Source organism: Primulina huaijiensis, chromosome 9 (genome assembly GCF_012295235.1).
Source record: "Primulina huaijiensis isolate GDHJ02 chromosome 9, ASM1229523v2, whole genome shotgun sequence".
NCBI lineage: Eukaryota > Viridiplantae > Streptophyta > Magnoliopsida > Lamiales > Gesneriaceae > Primulina > Primulina huaijiensis.
In genome coordinates this window covers 3,750,342-3,766,114 of record NC_133314.1, presented here as the reverse complement: position 1 = coordinate 3,766,114, position 15,773 = coordinate 3,750,342, and the positions used below count along the sequence as shown (strand labels likewise).

The 15,773-nt window shown below is 35.5% G+C and overlaps 1 protein-coding gene across 3 annotated transcripts; it reads right to left on the bottom strand.

Moving 5' to 3' along the window:
- Positions 1 to 10,031: 10,031 nt before the first annotated feature.
- LOC140984810 (RNA polymerase sigma factor sigB-like) lies at positions 10,032 to 14,202 on the bottom strand. Of its 3 annotated transcripts, XM_073452448.1 has the most exons (7): positions 13,814 to 14,202; positions 12,537 to 12,787; positions 11,878 to 12,453; positions 11,424 to 11,654; positions 11,182 to 11,322; positions 10,879 to 11,079; positions 10,032 to 10,415 (listed from the first exon to the last, which is right to left on the bottom strand). In XM_073452448.1, the coding sequence occupies exons 1-7, from the start codon at positions 13,902 to 13,904 to the stop codon at positions 10,134 to 10,136; spliced, it is 1,773 nt and encodes a 590-aa protein (XP_073308549.1). In that variant the 5' UTR covers positions 13,905 to 14,202; the 3' UTR covers positions 10,032 to 10,133. The 3 variants fall into 3 exon arrangements, with proteins under 3 accessions (XP_073308549.1, XP_073308547.1, XP_073308548.1); XM_073452446.1 differs by lacking the exon at positions 13,814 to 14,202 and having other exon boundaries at positions 11,878 to 12,459; positions 12,537 to 12,781; XM_073452447.1 differs by lacking the exon at positions 13,814 to 14,202 and having other exon boundaries at positions 11,878 to 12,470; positions 12,537 to 12,673.
- Between the last annotated feature and the right edge of the window lie 1,571 nt (positions 14,203 to 15,773).

Below are 15,773 nucleotides of genomic sequence, written 5' to 3'. Positions count from 1 at the left end.
AAATATTCTCTTGCATTTCATATTGTCAGCTTTGCATTTGGTATCCGTTGACTTTTCATGAAAAAGTAAAGATACGATTTGAGTTGTCGGAGGAGTGAATGTGCTTAATTCGATTTTGGTTCAACCATTATATCACGGGAAACAAACGTCTGTATTGATCCTCAACCACCTCGTGGAGTAAACGAATCTGTTTTAAGAAAACTGTATTTTTTTACATGCATCAGTTTGTTTATTTCATTATTTTCCTCATGCAAATTAGTTTGTTGGATTATATTTCTCGTGTTGTTCTATTTTACATCGAAACATATTTATCTATTAGTTTTTTGTTTGTCTATATATTAGTGTAGCAATTTGACAGATAAGTTCTCTTTAGAATGTGAGGTTCATCAACTTAAGGAGAAACTTGGTTAATTTATTATTGAATTACTTTGTTTTAATTCGATATTAGACCTATTGTGTCTAAGAATAGTTTAATATTCTAATAAAGTTGTAAATTTTGGTTTGTAAATAATCACATTCATTTCCTGTGTTTTGTATTGGTTCATTATTTTTGGCTAAAAAACTTCTACCAACTCAATGAATCTTATATTTTTTCTCATCAAATTTTGAATCTTTCAACCATATATATAGTTGTTGATCGAGATTTTCATGTATTGTAAAATCCCCAATAAAATAACTTTTTTTTTTGTTCGAATAAATTATAAGTGCATGTATCAAGTTATAAAATATACATGAATACGAGTATCATCTCATAGGAAATGTACCACACAAGTTTATTTTCAGAAATTAAAAAAAAGCCAAATGCAAATGATAAATTGAGATGAAATTATTTGCTAAGAATTCAAAGAAAAATATATTTTCAATGGTAAAATAAAATCAATTCATGCTAACTACCAAAATCAAATGTGGAGGAATTTTATGTGAATTTCAGTTCACCTACCCTATTTGATTCAAATAATTAATCTCGGTAATTGTATATGCTTTGACAAGATTCCTTGAATCATTAACCTACTCTCTCAAGTTTTGCTAAAATAATTTAACACAATGAAATAATTAAATTTTTTCAATTATTTAACAAAGGTGATTGCATGAAAAATTTGTGGAATCCTCTACCTTTCGACCTATTGGACTATCACTATCAACGTTTATTCAATTTCAGATGTATATGTAAATTGTAAATACTCGGACCATGTTACTTGTTCTTATTAAAAAAATTTCTATCGAATTCAATCACAATATAAAAATATCGTAGAAATTAGCTACATTTCAATGATTCAAATGCAAACAATAACATAATCAAGGATGAATCAAAAGTCGAGAATTAAATTAATCAAACCAATGTTTTGTGGTAGGATCCCATAAATCCTAAAAAAATATCAAATTTAGCTACTCGATGTCATCACATAAATATAAAAACAATCTTTTAACAATGTATTTAAACTAAAAATACACAAAGAAATGAAGAAGTGAGAAAATGAGGCATTAATTAAAATCTTGAGTTCTTCTTTGCCTCCTCGACTCTAGACATTTTTCTTCCTTGTGGTGGCAGAGAAGTGTAGTACGATGTTTCTTTCGTGTATTCGGGTATCATAATATATAGATCCATCCAAGAGTCCTCAAAAGTTGAAACAATCAAGCAAATTCTTCTTTCCTAGGGCGGCTGTCATAAAATACCATCTTAGAGCGACATTCATTGTCTGTGCACTTGAGACTGCATATGGGTGCTCTGAGCTGGTGATAAATTATCTCGCCAGAGCAAAGTCCTTTGTTACAGCATTGAAATCTTCATTGATGCTTGCCATTCATTGTTTTGCTTCCTCAATCTTCATGCATTCACGTTGGAGCGATTGAAAAGCACCGGCCCAACGCGACCTCTTCTGTCATATTTCATCAATTCTCATCACTTTCTATCTTTTTCGCTTAAAATTCAATTGACGCACGTGAGAAGTCACCCTAAGCATGAATTAGCAACAAAATCAAGAAAATGTGGACTCAACTCGCAAGCTTATGCAAAAATAAACTAAAATCAACGTAATAAAATATGCAACTACGACCCTTATCAAGCTCCCCATACTAATCTTTTGCTTGTCCTCGAGCTAAATAGGCCACAAAACCCAACAAAAACTAGTTCAATTGTGATTTCATGGCATTCATTTTCATGCTCCAGTGAATCTTTGAGATTCTTCCCATCAATCAAGTTACAACACATGTCATCGCACACCCCTTGAAGTTTATACACAAATTTTTTGCATTGAACGTGAACGTGTGCATGTGTGTGTTACGTTGTTTATATTATCATACAGTTCAAATAGATTCATTGTCCGAAATTACAAGTAGCTAAATCAAAAATTTAGCGCAAGTCTCCCTCTCATACATCCCTTCTTCACTATTTACTCACCAACAAAACAAAAATCATTAGGAATTCATAAGTGCAATTTGTTGTTCACCTGAGGCTACCAAAGAAAACAAGGACTGAACAAAAAGATGAGGGTACATAGTTCATTTTCATTTATGCATGATTAGATTTTGCATCTGATATTCCTCTATTCCATGCAGTCCCTCCTTTTTAGCCTAGGAATAAGATTTCGTTTTTTTATTTGGCTCTTCTTCACCTTACATCTCCTTTTTCAAAAGTTTATTTTTGCAAGAAACTCTTTCTTTCACAAGTGCAATATTTCACATATGTACTCCTCTAGGACGTGAATAAGTGGCTTTTGGTTTCAGTTTTCTAAGGGTACAATGTTTTAGGCTCGATAAGGACGAGTTTACAAATTCGTATTTCAAGGCAGGCTCAACTTAATTCAACAATCCAAGAAAAATTTCCTAAATCATTTTCATGCGGCTGGTAAGCACTTTGTTTCAGAGGATATGTATTCAAGTTTAACAAACACTTCATGCTACTCAAATTTCTAGCAAAAATTTTGAATTTCACTATTATTCATACTCTTTACTTGTTCCAACATATGTTTTTAAAATTATTCAACATTCACATAAAAAATACCTAATTTAACAACAGGTTTATCATTAACTAATATAGTGACTAAAATCATCAAGCATGTATGTCATCAATTCATATTCATCATTGGCCAACAATCATCAACCTCATCACCACCAACTAGTTGCCCTATGATCAACCAAACCAATGCATAACAATTGGACAATAAAAACGTAAAATAAAAAGATTATCCCCTTCCCCATACTAAATTCGTGCAATGTCCCAATTGCACTAGACGACACAAAATGCATAACAGAAAAGAGATGATAGAGGTCATATTGATGTGTTTTATTGCATCGTTTGAGTCTTAGTCTACATTATTTTGTTTGTATGAAGTCCACATTTTGTTCATTTGATCTTAAATTTTTCCATATGATCACCGTTCACCGAGTTGTACGAATGTGTAGGAAAATGCACCTCGTGCTGGGGCGAGATTTCTTGACAACCCCAGCACTACCGCCCCAGCGCGAGCACAAGCCAAGAAAATGTTTGGGCAGAGGACATCGCGCCGGGGCGAGATTTCTCTATCGCCCTAGCGTGATGAGACGAAGAAATGAAGTTGAAGCTGAGGACCTCGCGCTAGGGCGAGAATTCTCGACTGCCCTAGCGCGAGATGCTGAGAAATATCCAATTGGACAGAGGACCTCGTGCTAGGGCGAGAATTCTCGACCCTCATTGCGAGTAAAGAAAGAAATTTTCCTTATTCAACTTTTTTTCCAACTTGGAAGGTGTGGGGCTGCAAAAGGAATCCTTGGTCTGATTATCATGTTTTGGAGTGGAAAAAAGAGCAGCTGCAAGGAGGAGAAAAATTGGAGTCGAGGAAACTTGAAGACTCGTGATTTTAAAGAAGCGTGTCGACCGTTCTTCATCTATGTTAGTATTTTTAGTTTACAAATATTTATTTTAATTGTGCGTTGCATTTATTATTATGAACTCTAGTAGCTAAACACATTTTTTGTTGGGATTCAAAGGGGTTCCGAACCCGAATGATTGTTTGACATAATTTAATAATCGACCTTTACTTAGCTCTTGATTTTATTATTGTTTTGATTGAATTATTGAAGACTAGCTAACTCTGATAATATTTCATTTTGCGAGTGAGTTCGAGAGAATAATTAGCAATATGATCTATTAATATAATCAGTGAATTTACAATTTACATAGACATATGAAATTGAATACACGTCGATAGAGATAGTCCAATAGGTTAAAAGCTAATGGATTCCATAAATCGTGCATGCAATTCACCGTTGATAAATAATTAAAGATGTCTAATTATTTCACCGTGTCGAATTAGTTTAACTTAGCTCGAAAGAATGTGTTAATCATTTCGGGAATTATGTCGAAGGAAGCGAACGATAGTCGAGATTAATTAGTGAAAATAATTAGAGGTAGATGAACCGAGATTCCCAACAAATTAATTTCCCATTTGATTTATCAATATTTATGTCATTTTTGCTTTCTTAAATGCTGCAGGAAATGAGGAGGAATAAAGATATTAGACTGTGAAGTGGATGGATGTGTAGAGTTAGATCTGACTGCCAATATTCTTTGTTGCTTTCTTATTTATCCACATTCAAATCCAACATTTTTCCACTTCTCAACTCAATGTCCTTGACTTGGTCCTCAAGATTTGTTTCAGTATCACTTGGAAAAGTCTCAGGCTCCCTATTTGTAATCATCTTGGATAGTTGTGCTATCTGATTTTCCAAGCTCTGAATTGAAGCAGTTTGATTATGCAGTCTAATCTCTATGGAGGAAATAAACTTTATCATCATCTGTTCTAAGCTAGACTTCTCCACTTGAAGTTCAGGCCTGTACATTGGTTGCTTCTCGTACGGTTGGCTCCTTGTTTGCAATTTTGATGGTTTTGACTATCCCATAAAAACTTTGGATGTTGTCTCCACCTAGCATTATAAGTGTTCGAATAAGGGTTGTTTCTAGGACAATTCTAGCTACCCACATGATTCACTGGCACCCAATCAGGCACATATAAAGGATTTATGTCTTGAAAATCCTTCATGAAGTGGTCACCACCATAAACATCACAAAACACCTCTTAAATATACATAGCAGTGTCACCCATACTCAAACTATCACAATCTTCTTGTTCAAAGCAGCAAGCTATGCGAACATAGCAGTAAATTCATACACTAGATTCATTCCCATAGGTATCCTCTAATTATTCCTCTCGGACTGAGGATGACAACTACTAGCAGTCATCTCCTCCACTAACTCATATCACTCTTCCGCTGTTTTCGGCAAGAAAGTTCCGCAGACTGCAACATCTATCATAGTGCGATTAAAATTAGTTAAGCCATAGTAAAAAAATATGTACCACAAAGGCAGTTCATGATGTGGTCATCTTCTTAGCAGATCCTTGTCGCGCTCTCATGCCTCATATAATTATGTTTGCTCATATTGGGAGAATGTTGTGATGTCGGCTCTTAAATTCGTCGTCTTTGATGGTGGGAAGTATTTAATAAGAAACCCCTTGGTCATATCTTCCCACCTAGTAATGGAACCTACATGCAAAGAATTTATACAGGCTTTAGCTTTATCTCTCAAAGAAAAAGGAAAAAGACGCAAAAAAATAGTATTATTATAAACTCCATTATGTTTAAAAGTGTCGCCAATTTCGAGAAAATCATTTGGATTATGGTTGGCTTGATTCCATATTGGTTTGCTTGCATAATTGGCCTCACTATGCTTGGATGATCCCCTTCAAGAGATGTATAAGAACAATCCATCATGTGTCTAGGTACAAGCCTCTCAACGTTGTGCTCTCTATTATGCCTCTCATCTTCTCTATGTTAGGTTTGATTATTTAATATGTTGGGGCCCACGTATTAAATAAAATAATAAAATCTTTTCCCACATCGATTGATTTTAGAAACTGAAAGAAGGAATTAGTTATAAATAGAGCTCAATTCCTTCAGTTATTGTATCCCAAAATCAAAAGCTTTTTAGCTTTGATAAATAGATAGTGCATAGAAAAAAAGAGTGTATTTTTTTCTTGAATGCGGGAATTTTCTTGTGTGAGTTAGAGAAATTATTTTCTCGGTATACTCGGGTTGGGAGTGTGAGAAATATTGAGTGTATTGGTGTATACACTTGTTGTAATATTTCTTCCGGTTATAAAAGTTGCAGTGCTCCGTGGACGTAGCCTATATTGGGTGAACCACGTAAATCTTTGTGTTCTTGTTGGTTATTTTATNGCATCAACCTCTATCTGGAAAGAAGCCGGAAAAGATGGAAGATGAGNTCGGGTGAAGGAACATCATTGAGATCTGCTCTAAATCTCGAGAATAGAGGAATGAGCAGGAGTGGCGAAAAGAGTTTTAACCAATGGCATGGTAGATCCAAGTCAAGAAATGGAAAAGACAAAAGCAACTTTGAAAAGAATGTGAAGTGCTGGAGCTGTGGTGAGACTGGTCACTTGAAAAAGAATTGCAGATCAACAAAGAACGACGCTAATGTTGTTACTAAGGAGGTACATGATGCTCTATTACTATCCATGAAAAGCTCGGTTGATTCTTGGGTTATGGACTCGGGAGCTTCGTTTCATACCACTGGTGATCGCGATGTATTTGATAATTACATCGCTGGCGATTACGGAAAAGTTTTCCTGGCTGATGGAAAACCCTTGGAAATTGTTGGTATGGGTGATATCCAGATGATGATGACAAATGGATCTGTCTGGAAAATCAACAAAGTAAGGCATGTACCAGAGTTGGGACACAATCTGATTTCAGTGGGACAGCTTGACGACGAAGGTCATAAGGTGACCTTTGGTTATGGTTCCTGGAAAGTGAAAAAGGGAGCCATGATTGTTGCTCGAGGAAAGAAAACGGGAATACTTTATATGACTTCCAGTTTGAGAAATAAATTAGCGGCTGTGGATGCTGGAGCTAATTCAAGTCTATGGCATAGTAGGCTTGGGGATACGAGTGAAAAGGGAATGAAGACGCTTGTTTCAAACGGAAAGCTATCGGAAGTAAAGATCGTTGAAAGCAAGCTGTGTGAAGCTGTATATTTTGAAAAGAAGAAAAAGGTGAGCTTTTCAAAAGAGGTTAGTGAACCGAAACCAGCGGATTTGGAGCTGACACATACTGATATATGTGGACCATCTCCTGTGACATCTCTTGGAGATCACTCAAGATATTATGGCACTACTGTTGACGATTCTAGCAAGAAATTTTGGGTTTATTTTGTGAAAAATAAATCGGATATTTGAGACCTTTAAACAGTGGGAGTTAGCCATGAAAGATGTGATGGATTCACTGTCATCCAATCACATGTGGGAGTTGTCAGAACTTTCTGAAAGTAAAAAGATTTTACATAGCAAGTGGGAGTACCGGTTAGAACATGACGGTAGCAAGCGGTAAAAAGAAATACTTGTTGAAAAAGAAGTCATTGGTTACACTTATATTTTCTCTCTGGTGGTAAAGTTAACTACTATCAGGACTGTACTTGGATTGATGGTAAAAGAAGATTTACATCTTGAACAGTTAGATGTAAAGACGATGTTTCTTCGTGGTAAGGTAGATGAATAAATGAATCAATCATAGGGATTTGAAGTAGAGGGAAAGAGAAAATGGTGTGCAAACTTCAGAAGAGCTTGTATGGTCTCAAACAAGCTCCAAGACAGTTGTACAAGAAGTTTGATGGTGTAATGAATAATGATGGTTTTCTGAGGTATCAGGCTGATCACTGTTGTTATGTGAAGCTTGATGGTTATTATATCATACTACTGATATATGTAGATGATATGTTGATAGCAGGAGCTTGTCTGGAGCAGATTGATAAACTCGAGAAAGAGTTATCAAAGGAATTTGCTTTGAAGGATTTGGGTGCTGCAAAGCAAATCCTTGGAATGGGGATCCTTAGAGATCAGGTGAATGGATTCTTGAAGCTTGAGAAGATTCCTGGAAGCAAGAATCCAGCTGATATGCTCACGAAGGCTGTTATCATTGAAAAACTGAAGTTGTGTTTGACTTCAGTTGGTCTCCTAGACTAACAAAGGAGGTATGAGCTGCTGCACTGATGGTGTGAAGACATGATTGAAATCAAGTCTTCAAGTGGGAGAATTGTTAGGTTTGATTATTTAATATGTTGGGGCCCACGTATTAAATAAAATAATAAAATCTTTTCCCACATCGATTGATTTTAGAAACTGAAAGAAGGAATTAGTTATAAATAGAGCTCAATTCCTTCAGTTATTGTATCCCAAAATCAAAAGCTTTTTAGCTTTGATAAATAGAGAGTGCATAGAAAAAAAGAGTGTATTTTTTTCTTGAGTGCGGGAATTCTCTTGTGTGAGTTAGAGAAATTATTTTCTCGGTATACTCGGGTTGGGAGTGTGAGAAATATTGAGTGTATTGGTGTATACACTTGTTGTAATATTTCTTCCGGTTATAAAAGTTGCAGTGCTCCGTGGACGTAGCCTATATTGGGTGAACCACGTAAATCTTTGTGTTCTTGTTGGTTATTTTATTCCGCAAGTTTTTGGGTACTATTATCATCGTGGTCGGCATCGTTTCGGGGGTGTAATTACCCAACACTCTATGTCCTTCGTCTATTTGGTTTTGCCTTAGTCCTCCCAATCTTTCCATCTTAAGCTTTTGTTTATTCCTTCTCCTGCGAAAAGTTTTCTAGATTTCTGGATCAAATGGTTCAAGCTCCAAGTCAATGGATCGTGACATATACTAGAAAAATTTCAAATAAATCAAATCATATTAAAGAAAATTATTAAAAATAAAATTTGTGATATAACATTTCCCTATAACGGATTAAAAAACTTGATCGATCTTTTCTTGTGCTATAAAATCCTCAATAAAGTAAACTTTTTTTTACTCGAATAAATCGCTCCCTAGCGTGACATTCACTGTCCAGGCACTTGAGACTGCATATGGGCGTGCTAGGGCGGTAATAAATTACTACCCTAGTGCCAAGTCCATTGTTCCAGCACTGAAATCTTCATCGATGCGTGCTGGGGTAGTTGAAAAGAACCGCCCCAGTTGTCACTTCACTGTTCTGATTCCTCAATTTTCATGCATTCATGGTGGGGTAGTTGAAAAACATCGCCTCAGCGCGACATCTTCTATCCTATTTCATCAATCCTCATCACTTTCCATCCTTTTAACCTACAATTCAACAAACGTCTGTGAGAAAATCACCCTAGGCATGAATTAGCAACAAAACAAAGAAAACGTGAACTCAACACACAAACTTATGCAAAAATCATCTAAAATCAACGTAATAAAATATGCAACTACGACCTCTATTAGTTGTGAATACAATCTTCAATCTCCAATATTGCATAGTCCACTAGGCATATTTTGATTTGTAAGAGAAATTTTGAGAATGAGGACTTATTGTGCTACATAGTAACTACAAATTCACTCTTTCTCAAAATCATTTATCAGCTTCTATCTTTTTGTTCACTTTTAGCACACAATGGCAAGATGAACTTTTCATCAAAAGTTCAGATGCAGGCTTCTGGCATTTCTTTATGAACTATATGTCTACTGAGTTAATGCTGAAAAAAAAAAATCGAAGACATAATCCGATTCGATTGCATCTCTTTGCTACTTAAATGTCAACAAAATATAAACTAATCAGCATCCATCAGTAATGTTAAATAACCTGGAACGGGAATCTGGGCAGTATAGTTATAGGAGTTAAGAAGTCCCATAATTAGTTAAATCGATGGGCTGAATAAATGCACAGAACATTTTGGCGTTGGGTATCAATATGTAAAACTATGTATACGAGCAATCATTAGAAGTCCTCTTTTTTTTTTTAATTGATTGATTATATTTCATATATTAATAATTTAAATTTATATTATGGGTCATAAAATAATAATTTTTCTCATACTTTCTTTGTTGAACATTTTCAGTAATGACTGACGAACATGCTGCCAACCAATGTTCATTTCCAACACTCACATTTCTAACTCAATCCATTCTTCTTTAAGAACCAACATTACTATCCACAAAACTATAGATTATACATATATCTCTAAGTTTTAAAAAAAGCAATTAATGATTTTCTTTTCATATAGTAAAAATCATATGCTAATGATACAAAAATATGACATTTGCACAAGAAATGAGCCTCAAGAAATAAATACTCATGGCATTACATATTGCTGCAAATACTTAGTCCTCTTCTTGTTCTTCAACTTTTGGAATCCACACAATTCTATCTGCCGTATCCTTTCCCTGCTTACTCCCATAAGTTCGCCGATTTCTTGCAATGTCTTCATCCTACCATGGTCAAGGCCAAATCTCATTTTAATCACCTGTTTTTCTCTTGGATTCAGAGTGTCTAATACCTTCGCCAAGTCCTCTCGCATCAACTGTTTGATTAGCAAATCCTCTGAAGTTTCTGCTTTGGGATCGGCTATCATTTCCTGAGAAAAATTAAAGAAATCGTTAGGGGGGCAGAATTTCGAATTCATGGAAGCTAGAATAGCGATCATTTCCTGAGAAAAATTAAAGAAATCGTTAGGGGGGCAGAATTTCGAATTCATGGAAGCTAGAATAGCAATAGGTTTATACTCTAACACGCCTTCTTAAATGTGAGCCATAGACTAGTGGAGCATAGGCCTAGAATCAATACCACGTGTACATGTCTGTGCATTGGTCAAACAATTGAGGAGACGACCTTGATGAAACATAGAAGGGATGTCAACACAATGGGTTTTGAACACATGACCTTCTCGCCATGATTCCATGCGTTAGAAACCATTTTATCTTAAAAGGCTTGAAATCATGTTAGATGGGCTAACGATAGTCTTATGCATTAATATTTTGAAACCATAATATATACAGTGGACAGAGAGCATAGAAAAAGGGAATTCATATAGGGCATACCGATGGTTTGAGGTCTTGATTAATCCCGACCTTCAGATCAAGGGACCTTGGAGGTTTCGGGGTTAATAAGACCGCCTGAAGTCGCTTCATTGAGAGTCCTGTAGCCTGAGCAACTTCTTCATCGTTCGGCTGTCTACCGTTTTCAGAATGCAATTGCTTTTTCGCCTCTTTCACCCTGTAAGCTGCATCGACCATGTGGAACTGTCATTCCAACAAAGATGTGAATTAGATTGTCATATATATATATATATGTGCATGCAAAATCAAAGTTCTAGGTATCAGACTTTCATTCAGAATCATTACCGGTAGTCTAATAGTCCTGGACTGATCAGAAAGAGACTTCCGAACCGCTTGCTTTATCCACCAGTGGGCATACGTTGAGAACTTGAAACCTTTTGAAGCATCAAATTTTTCCGAACCTCTTAAAAGCCCTCGACAACCCTCCTATTGAAATGAATATCATGTTGGAAGAAATATCAGAACGGACCACAATTTCTCTGAGTTTTAATTCGTGGGACACGACGTGTGATGATAAAAAGTAATACCTGAACCAAATCTTGGAAATTCATCCCAGCTCCTTGATAATTTTTAGCAATGGAGATAACAAGACGTATGTTACTTTTTACCATTTTATTTTTGCAAAGAGTACCATGATTTAATCGTTCCCTCAATGTCTTCTGATCAACACCCGCTGCATCAGCCCATTGAGCAAAAGTAGGCTCACTGCCATAACGTTTTACAAGCTCCTCTTGAAGCCTTTCTAATTTCAATAGCTCCTGCATTATTTGTGGATGAATATATATTAAAGGAAAAAAAAAAGAAGAAATGAATACTAGAAGTAGAAATGAATTGTCAAATTTCATAGCTCTTCAATACTGGGTTCGGTTGGGTTGGAAAAGGAAAAAGAAGAAGAAAACCATCCCACATGATAAGTAAATGCTCGAAACAAAGCGAAAACAAAAACTTTACCGGAAAAAAATAGTATATTCCTTGAACTACCTGTATCCCTTTTGAGAACATCTGTTCTTCAGATACAGTAAGGAGCTTTGAAGAACTGGTAGTCCCTCTCAAGTAACGCAAGGGATCCGAATAATCTATATCCTGCAGGGAAGTGCGCTTTTTCCGGCTTGACGAACTGGACTTAACCGATACAACATTGGCTGCTGCCTTCTCTGCTGCTTTATTTCTTTTTTCTTTCCGCTCTGTCAGACGTTTTGATCTCATGGCTATACTCTTGGAGAGTTGTGCCTCGAGAAATTCAAGTTCTTCACAACTTGGCTCCTCTTCTTCTGATCCCGTAAAACTAGCAACTGTGTGTGTTTCACTCATACCAATTTCAGTAACCTTAGACTCCATGACGCCAACTCTTTTGGTAATATTAACAGGTTGATTCTCTTCAACTTGATGTAAGATTCTAGAGTTGGTGGATGTTTCATGGCTGACCATCATGGCTGCATCTTTTGCAACCTGTAGTGCTGCCCTGGCTAAAGCAAGTGCTTCAGATGCAGCAGCAGCTACAACTGCCTCTTCACTTGTACGTAGATTTTCTCCAGCTAAAGCCGCTTCAAGATTTACCTGCATCTACATCAAACCTGATGTTGAATAGTTCTCTTAAAGATTTCTCGGAGAACTAAAATACTACTGCATTTTGATGTTACCTTTGTAGGATGAACATGAGTTCCCATATACGTCCATGGTTTGTTTCCGGCACTAGAAATTGGATGAGTACATAATGAAGGCAAGTCGAGTACTGTAGTTGAAGAAGAAGCTGGAGTATAAATTGGTTCTAACAATGGTAACTGTTGTTTCTCCAATTCGAGCACTGAAGTCTTTGCTGTCACGGTTGGTGTTGAAGTGGTAGACAAAAGGATACACTGTGTCCAGAAAATAATAGAGTCTCTACCTTTTGCTGCATTTAAGTAGATTATCAAAATAAGATCCACAATCCTACACACCATTACCATCCAGACTTCCCTTGGTATGGATTATGGAGATGTTACGAGACTAATTTTAGTGTGAGAGGTGCACGAGGCAAAGGTTAGTAAAGCTGGGAATAGAGAATGTTATAGGCAGTTCAAGAAATATAACTTCCATGTAGTTGAAATGAAGTTTCACCGATTAACTGAAAACCGAAAATCAAGTATCACCCCTTAAATGTTGACTTAATTGGTGAAAAGCTCACTTTCACTGTTCACAGCATATATTAGCAGGATGAATCAATGTAAATTTTAAGTTCTTTTGAAATCAAGTTCAAGAATTGATACAAAGACAGTCTTAACCATACACATCGGATGATCTTTCCACATTAAAAATTTTAATTACATGCCATCTTAAGCATGGGGGACAGGAAATCATCCAGAATCAAATCGAGACCATGTGACACTGAATTTTATTCTGTAGAAATTGTTAAGTATGTTGTCTGATTGTATAGGATCAGCTGTGGAAAGTGACTACAGAATCGTAAGTATTCTCACATCTAGGAATGCAAAAGCTCAAGAATACAAATGAACAAATGAACCACTTCCCACAGTTGTGAGGTCCAGAGATCAATGCTAGACAACAAATAACAAGAATATACTGAAAATCCTCCACAATACTCAAATGTAATAATATCATTATTGGAGAATTAAAAGAACGCAAATAGTTTCCAAACACCAGCTACATCAAAACCAAAATTTAACAAAATCAAAAATTCATATTTTCCTTCAATTACTTAACTACATTCATAGTTGGATGGTAAGAGGAAATAAAAATTTACAATTTCACTCATACGTTCTCTAAATATTCAATCTCCTAAACTGAACTCCAGGTCCACCAATGCAAGACAGAATAACCAAGAATCCAACTTTTCCAAAACCCATAAAACAAAACTTCCCCAGTTCAAATAATGCGTAAAAATGAACCTCAAGAATGAATCTTTATCCCATAAATTCACAGATAAACAACTTAGGAGGATGGCCCAGAGATTTGAATTTAACAGCAAAAGTATCGGGTGAGCACTTGAACTGCGGCAACAGGCAAGACATCCTTCTCCTATAAAATCATTTACACACACACACAAGTTCAAGTATGCCACACATTACACAAAACACGGCCAGTTGATGTACAATTCTTCTCTTCTACTTTTCAATGGAAAATCTGATTCTCATAAAGTTTATCCGTCAATGGGGGATGATACTTATTTGTAATGAAAACATAAGACTATACGGGTCAGAGAAAAGCTTGAGAAAACTGGAATTATTTGTTCTGGAGGAGATGAAAGGGATGAAGGAGAGGATAAGAGTTCTGCAATTTGGTCTGTGAAGTGAGGATGAGAGAGTATCACTTGCTTAAAAGACAGGTTTTATGGGCTTTCATACTTTGACCTTTTACCTTAAAAAAATGCTCTCTTTTTTTTAGTGGATCTTATGTGAGACCGTCTCACGGATCTTAATCTGTGAGACGGGTCAATCCTACCCATATTCACAATAAAAAATAATACTCTTAGCATAAAAAGTAATACTTTTTCATAGATGACCCAAATAAGAGACCCGTCTCACAAATACGACCCGTGAGACCGTCTCACACAAGTTTTTGCCATTTTTTTCCCTGAGATCTAATTCGAGTCATTCTATTTTTTTAAGTACCATATCACTAAATTTATTTGATTTGCGACAAGTTTTCAAAAAAACAAAAAAATTTTGATTTGCGACAATAAAAAGGGGAATTTAGGCTAATAACACTCAACAACATCATATTTAAAAAACTAACACTCACTTTTGAAATGTCTATTCTACCCTCATTTTTAATATTTTAAAATCGTTTTTTTTTCTTTTAACCCTAAACTAATGTTTTCTTTTTTCTTATATGCAAGTCTATTTTACTTGTGAGCGTTGTTACCCAAATTCCACTATCTTCCGATTTACCATCAACTTTCCTCTCTTCGATTCTCCCGACTCCGTGTTGGATTTGCTAATTGTATGTATCCATACCTCGACGACGCGTTGATCATTCATCCAAATTGTCCTATCATCGATTGACGAAAGTTTTGTGTTTCCGAATATTTCTTTTTTACTAAAAGCTTTATTTACCATGCGATTATATCATCGATGTTTTTCTTCTTTTTTTCGGTAAAAAGTTTATAAGTTTTTATATGTAATAGTTGCTTAATTATTGGTCCTGATTTATGTGGGGAAAAAATCCGATTAACTAGTTTTTTTTTCTCTTTGTAAATTTTTGATCATTGATACTTTTTTTAGTACGATCGTAGTATACAAAGTCGTTTGCTTTTGTTGTGAATACGTGAATCTTTGTTTTTCGGAGTTTTGTTGTATTCTGTTTAATTGTTGGTTCCTGTTTTTTCACATGAGAGCGACCGCATGGCGACTGAGTTATATAGTAAAAAATAGTGAGCAAGTTCATGTTTTATATGGTACTTAATATATTAAGATATGTTTTTATTGATAAGATATTATAAAATGAAAATATTGTGAAATAAGCTAAAAAGCGATTGAGGGCGACCGAATGACGATTGAGTGATATGATAAAAACAAAGTGAGCAAATTCGTGCTTTATATCCTATTTACTATATTATGGTACGTTTTCATGGATAAGAAATTACGAAATTAAACATAGTGTGAAATAAGGCAAAAATTACTAAGGTCGATCGAATGGCAACTGGGAGCGACCGAATGGCGACTAAGTCATATAGTAAAAATAGTGAGCAAGTTCATGTTTTATATTCTACTTAATATATTAAGATATATTTTTATGGATAAGAGATTATAAAATGAAAAATAGTGTGAAATAAGCTAAAAAGCGATTGAGGGCGACCGAATGACGATTGAGTCATATGGTAAAAACAAAGTGAGCAAATTCGTGTTTTATATCATATTTACTATATTACGGTACGTTTT

Excerpts from the sequence above, each read along its gene's own strand:
- LOC140984810 (XM_073452448.1), bottom strand. The coding sequence starts at position 13,904 with ATGTCTTGCCTGTTGCCGCAGTTCAAGTGCTCACCCGATACTTTTGCT. Across the intron at positions 12,788-13,813 it reads TCCTCCTAAGTTGTTTATCT|CAAAAGGTAGAGACTCTATT; the intron begins GTGAATTTATGG and ends ACTTAAATGCAG. Across the intron at positions 12,454-12,536 it reads CTCATGTTCATCCTACAAAG|GTAAATCTTGAAGCGGCTTT; the intron begins GTAACATCAAAA and ends ATGTAGATGCAG.